General features: G+C 48.9%; 1 protein-coding gene across 1 annotated transcript in view; it reads left to right on the forward strand.

Annotated features, from left to right (window-relative positions):
- The first annotated feature begins 3143 nt into the window (after positions 1-3143).
- PSMA4 (proteasome 20S subunit alpha 4) overlaps positions 3144-5934 on the forward strand; it is an 11936-nt gene continuing 9145 nt past the window's right edge. The window contains exons 1-4 of the mRNA XM_004699712.2: positions 3144-3237; positions 4437-4462; positions 5009-5051; positions 5301-5463. Of these exons, the coding sequence (XP_004699769.2) occupies positions 4460-4462; positions 5009-5051; positions 5301-5463 (209 nt within the window). The 5' untranslated portion in view covers positions 3144-3237; positions 4437-4459. The remainder of the gene's footprint in view (positions 3238-4436; positions 4463-5008; positions 5052-5300; positions 5464-5934) is intronic.

The raw sequence follows: 5934 nt of genomic DNA on the forward strand, positions 1-5934 counted from the left end.
CAACTTACAGCGACACAGTCCACAGGCTAGGCGTCCCACAGGGAGTGTAGCCTTTAAATTGAGGCACAGAACAAGCAAGGCAGCCGCACACTGGTCCAATGATCAAAGAGTGAGAGACAAGAAAGGTGAGGCTTACCAAGGCATTTATCTCTCTGCCCTTCAGTTAATCCCACTTGTTTATCAGCCAGGCTGGCACACTAAACTATCTCACCTACTATAATGCCACTCTTCAACCTCAATCAACCTGGAGCACTGAAGAGGTTAAGAAGAATATACCTTGTCCAACATGACATGCTTAAAGCCAGATAGGACTAGGAAAAATCAGCAAATGATTAGATTCAGCTATATGAAGATACTAGGTGTTTTTGAAAATCGTTTTATTAGGGGCTCATATAACTTTTATCACAATCCATACATCAATTGTGTAAAGCACATTTGTACATTCATTGCCCTCATCATTCTCAAAACATTTGCTCTCCACCTAAGCCCCCGCATCAGGTCCTCATTTTTTCCCCTCCCTCCCCGCTGCACATCCCTCATGAACCCTTGATAATTTATAAATTATTATTTTGTCATATCTTGCCCTGCCCGACGTCTCCCTTCACCCACTTTTCTGCTGTCCGTCCCCCAGGGAGGAGGTCACATGTAGTTCCTTGTAATCGGTTTCCCTTTCCAACCCACCCTCCCAGTATCTTCACTCTCACCACTGGTCCTGAAGGGATCATCCGCCCTGGATTCCCTGTGTTTCCAGTTCGTATCTGTACCAGTCTACATCCTCTGGTCTAGCCAGACTTGTAAGGTAGAATTGGGATCATGGATAATAGGGGAGGAGGAAGCATTTAGGAACTAGAGGAAAGTTGTATGCTTCATCATTGCTACATCGCACCCTGACTGGCTTGTCTCTTCCCCGAGACCCTTCTATGTCCAGTGGCCTACAAATGGGCTTTGGGTCTCCACTCCGCACTCCCCTCCCTCATTCACTATGATATGATTTTTTGTTCTGATGATGCCTGATACCTGATCCCTTTGACATCTTGTGATCGCGCAGGCTGGTGTGCTTCTTCCATGTGAGCCCCAATATTTTTTTACCCAATATGAAGAGGACAAAGTTCCTACCTTCTGGACTTCTCTCTGGTAGAGATTGTGAACCAATGACCTTATCTTAACCTGAACCAACTTCTAGTCCAATGGACTAAAACCAAAATGATAAGTAGTTATTTAAAAAAAAAAGATGTTACAGTCATACCTCCTCATTGGGCGTCACAAGGGGCAGAGAGAGTCAAGGTGAACACCAGGCCAAATTGATTATGAGGTGGAGGTCAAACATACCTCCGCCCTCTAACTTTTTCACCAACCCTGACATCAGCTGTTCTCCTATTGCATTCTCTGCTTGGTTTGATACTTCATTGCAATGGCCACACAGAACTCACCAAATACAAAACCAAACCGACTCAGAGCAACCCTACAGAACAGACAGAATTGCCCCTGTGGTTTCTCAGCCTGCAAATCTAAATTTATAGGAGCAGAAAGCCTCAAATTTCTCTCACAGAGGGGCTGGTGGTTTTAAACTACTAATCTTATGCTTAGCAGCCCAACTCATAAGCCACTGTGCTACTGGGGACCCCTGAACTCATCGACAGTACTCCTAATTATAGGGTTTATTATGGAATCCCAGGGACGGCAGATTATAACGAGAGATCAAGATCAGGAAGCATGCAGGCAAAGTCTCCCTTCTTCAGGTCAGGGCAGCTCTCTCAGCTCCCCTTGGCTATGTAGGGCTCCTGAGGACAGGCCTCTTCTCTTGGCTTCAGTTTGCTCTCTGCAGCACTGAATGCTCTTTTAGCTCTGCAAAGTACCCAGAAGCACCCCACTCTGCCAGCAAGCCTCCTGGCCAAAGGCTCTCAGCTTACCTAGAGTGTCCTTGCTTCGTAGGGGGCCGGTGGGAGGGGGAAAGCTTATTGTGCTATCTTGTGCTTGTCTCCTGACTCAACCTCCTGTTTCTCTGTCATGGTTGCCAGCACTTCCTGCCATCTCATACCTTCTCTAGTGTTACAACTGTCCCATTAGATAAGGAGGTTCTCAGCACAAAGACCCCCCCCCCCTCGGGTCCAAAGGATGTGCTGCACTCACAGCTCTTCTTTCTAATTGATAGTGGAGTCCTCTCTTTCCATCTCTTTGATGGGTGACTTTAAGTCTAGCTGGGATAGAAAAACTGACTAATCCAGTCATGGGTTTCATACACCTAATTTACATGGTCCCACCCCCACAAGGGCTCTTTGTACCTTATTTACATGGTTAACATATTGTCCAACCCCACTGGTGGGTCACAAACACCTTATTTACATAGTCCCACCTAATCACTATCTGGGCCAGGGAGATCACAGGTGCCCCAAAAGGCCGTATTAATTTCCTACAATACAGTAAGTTCCCAGTCCTTAAAGACAGTGAAACCAGATGGGAAACGAGATGGGTAAGTAAAATGAAACAAACACGACAATTCCAGAAAGGGATACGTGCTCTACGGAAGATAAAATACAACCCGAGTACGGAAACGGTGTTGTCCTTTAACGAGGTGGGTTGGGGAGAAGTCTATCTGATCAGGTCCAAGGCGGAGCAGGACGTCAAGGGGAATGCTCCCGCCAAAGTGTGTGCCGCATCGTAATTTGCTTTGTATGATTCATGTACGAAAAAAGCATGCATCTGCACTAAAAGTAGAGGCCAGCTTCTGGAAGCGGAGTGAGAAGAGGCAGGACGAAGATCCAAGTCTGAATCGGAACCGTTTGGGGGAACGCGCCGGGAATGGGAAGCCATCTGAGTAGTGGAGGAGGGTGAAAGTGAAAGCACCGTACGAGACAGGAGGGAAATTCCGCAATCAGCTACAATTCCACCTTCTCTTCGGTTAGGGCCTCTCCACCCTCCTCCTCACGTCCGAGCCTCGCTGTCACCGCCTGGGGTCCAGCCTGCGGCCCGCCCACCCCAATCCCCAGCCTGGGCGCCGTGGCCCGCTCTCGCCCCGCCCCCCGGGCGCACCTCAGCGTCCTCGGCCGCCCCGCCCCCCTGCGCACTTCCGCGTCCTCGGAAGCCCCGCCCACCGGGCGCACTGCCCCGCCCCCGGGTGGTTCTACGCACGCGCGGAGGCCATCTTTCGCAGCGGGTACTCCGGCAGCGGCGGCGGCTTTTTTACCCCGAGAGTAGCGCGCTCCGTTCGGCTCTTTCCTCTTCAGCGTCTTCACGCCGGTGAGTGCTTGCCCCCTGGGGGCCTGTGGAAGCCTGGCCGCTCTCTCCACGGGCGGGGGTCGTGAGTGTCGAGACAGGCTTCGTCCCGGCCTGTTGCCACTGCCGAGGCACCGCGGGCACGATGACTCTGCACCGCCCTCGGGACCGACCGGCTGCCGGCACTTGGCTCCCACCGGCCACCGTCGTGCCCCTGCGCGGAGCCTGGACCACTGGGGTCGGCCCGGGGTTGCATCCAGGGCTGCTTCCGCCTTGTGAGCCCTGCGTGGGGAAAATGAGCGTTTCTGGAGGTGCTGGTGGAGATACAGCCCTCCTGTGCCCGGCGTCGGGCGTGGGAATCCAGAAAGTTGTGTTTGCACGCGAATCAGAAACCTTCATCAGGGCTCCCCTAATCTGTGCTTTCCCGCATATCTGCCCAGGGTTACCCTTAACCTTTCACCTGCCTGCTGTAGTACCCCAAACTGGTTACTCTGCTGGACTGCTCTCACCACCTGTCCGACTGAGTGCCAGAGGGCGCATCTAGCTGTTCCTCTGACTCCTAGTCGGTGGGACTTCGCTGCCTATTGGATAAAACTCCAAAGTTTTTACCTACACATATGGGCCACCTGTAACTTCATTTATTCCTGCTTAGAGGCCAGTTTAATTCTCTGTGTTCCAGGGATTTAGAGATAAGGGCTTTGGAGAGTGAGATTCAGCTTTCAAACGAAGCCCTGGTACCCCCCTTTTCAGGAGTAGTGATGTTGATGGGGAAGATTCCCTTCATGCCTCAGGTCTAGATATCACTCCGCAGAAAGCCTAAGCCGCTTCAGAGCTCTGCATAATTGGAACATTTTCTCCTTCTGTACTTTCTCCCCTCTCGTATGTGTGTGTATGTAATAACTGAAGACTAATTTCCTATGTCCGTTTTTCTCAAAGTCTCTGGTTTTCTCGGTCTCTTTTGTTGCCCCATCTCTCAGGCTGCTTTGTAGTTCATTGTCGGAGTCTGCCTCCCTTACTGGACTACCATCCTGCCAGCCCTTTCAGGCAGGGATTTCTGTTCCCCACCTGGTGTTTCCATACCTAGCGCATTGCTTGACACTTCCCTCGGGCACAGTAAACCTGAGTTGAACGAGGGGAGCAAAGAATTTTTTCCCCCCAAGTCAGAAAATGCTTTTTAAATTGTCAAGTTTCATTCTAATCATGATCCCATTTTCTTTTTACAGGAATTATATAGAAAACAGGAAGCATGGTGAGTTAAATAAACATTGCAGTAAAGCTGTTGTGTGAGAAATACAGCCACACCTCCCAGATGTTGCAAGTTTGACTTCAGGCAACTGCATTAAAGCGAATATTGCAATAAAGCAAGTCACAGAAAAATTTTTGAATTCCCAGTGCATGTAATAGTTACATTTACACTATACTGTAGCCTGTGTAGTAGCATTACAAAAAAGTTTGTAATGTGAGCATGGCCAAACTGTGGCAACAGAGACATGAAGTGAGCACATGCTATTGAAAAATGTCATGGATAGACTTTGGGTTAGCCTCAACCTTTGCATTTTTTGTTGTTTCTAAAAGGGAGTATCTGCGGTGCTCAGATTGGGGCTGGGGGCAGCGGTAGTAGCCTGTAGCACTGTTTGTAACTCAAAGGACAGGCTTGTGTGAGCAAATTGAAATGAAGGGGGAAAAAAAAGGCTGGTGACTTCTCCGTGTTTTCTCACACACTGTGTATCGGGGCTGCGGGGGGCTTGTGTTACGTTCTGAGAATAAGAACCTCCTGTATGTTCTTCCTTGGCAGTCTCGAAGATATGACTCGAGGACCACAATATTTTCTCCAGAAGGTAAATAGACATTGTTCAGCCTTTGTTCACTTTAAGGGTTAGACTTTTAGCGAGGTGGGAGGGCGGGGAATCGGTGAACTTTCTTTTTGCACTCGCTACGTGGTTCATTCTTCTTGTACTTGGAATTCAGTCTGGTCATCAGGTTGCTCGTATGCCCTGCCCTTGCATTGCTGTTGTCGGTGATTTCTCTGGGGCCTGTTAATTCCCAGTGGGCACAGAGTCCTAGTTTCTTATCTTTGTTTCATGCAGGTCGCCTGTACCAAGTTGAATATGCCATGGAAGCAATTGGACACGCGGGCACCTGTCTGGGAATTTTAGCAAACGATGGTGTTCTGCTTGCAGCAGAGAGACGGAACATCCACAAGCTTCTTGATGAAGTCTTTTTTTCCGAGAAGATTTATAAACTCAACGAGTAAGTGAGACCCTGGGAAAGAGAGTCGTAAAGCACCGCCTGCTCTTACCTAAGGACCAGGTGTTCATGTCAAGTTCAGGGCTAAGCACTTAGTCGAGAAAGAGCACTGCGTAGTTCACAGGCTTAGGCAGATCTGGGCTGTGCCATCTTCTACTAATTATTAACTTTGCCGAGCCTCCTGGAGAGGTGCTGACGGTTTAAAATAAAATCAGGGCAGAGCACTCAGTCCAGTGTCTGGCAGGCCTGCAAAGCAGGACATTATCCCGCTTCATTCTGGTCCAATCCCTGCTGAGAATTTGTCCTTTCAGCCAAGATAATACTGAATCAGAATATGCATTTTACAACACCCTCCCCTCCCGTATTCTTTTTTTTGTTTGTTTGTTTTTTTTTTTCTTAACATTTTATTAGGGGCTCATACAACTGTTATCCCAATCCATACACACATCAATTGTGTAAAGTGCATTTGTACAT

The sequence above is a fragment of the Echinops telfairi genome, unplaced genomic scaffold (genome assembly GCF_000313985.2).
Source record: "Echinops telfairi isolate 266 unplaced genomic scaffold, ASM31398v2 ScPeMD7_7475;HRSCAF=8513, whole genome shotgun sequence".
In the NCBI taxonomy this organism is placed as follows: domain Eukaryota; kingdom Metazoa; phylum Chordata; class Mammalia; order Afrosoricida; family Tenrecidae; genus Echinops; species Echinops telfairi.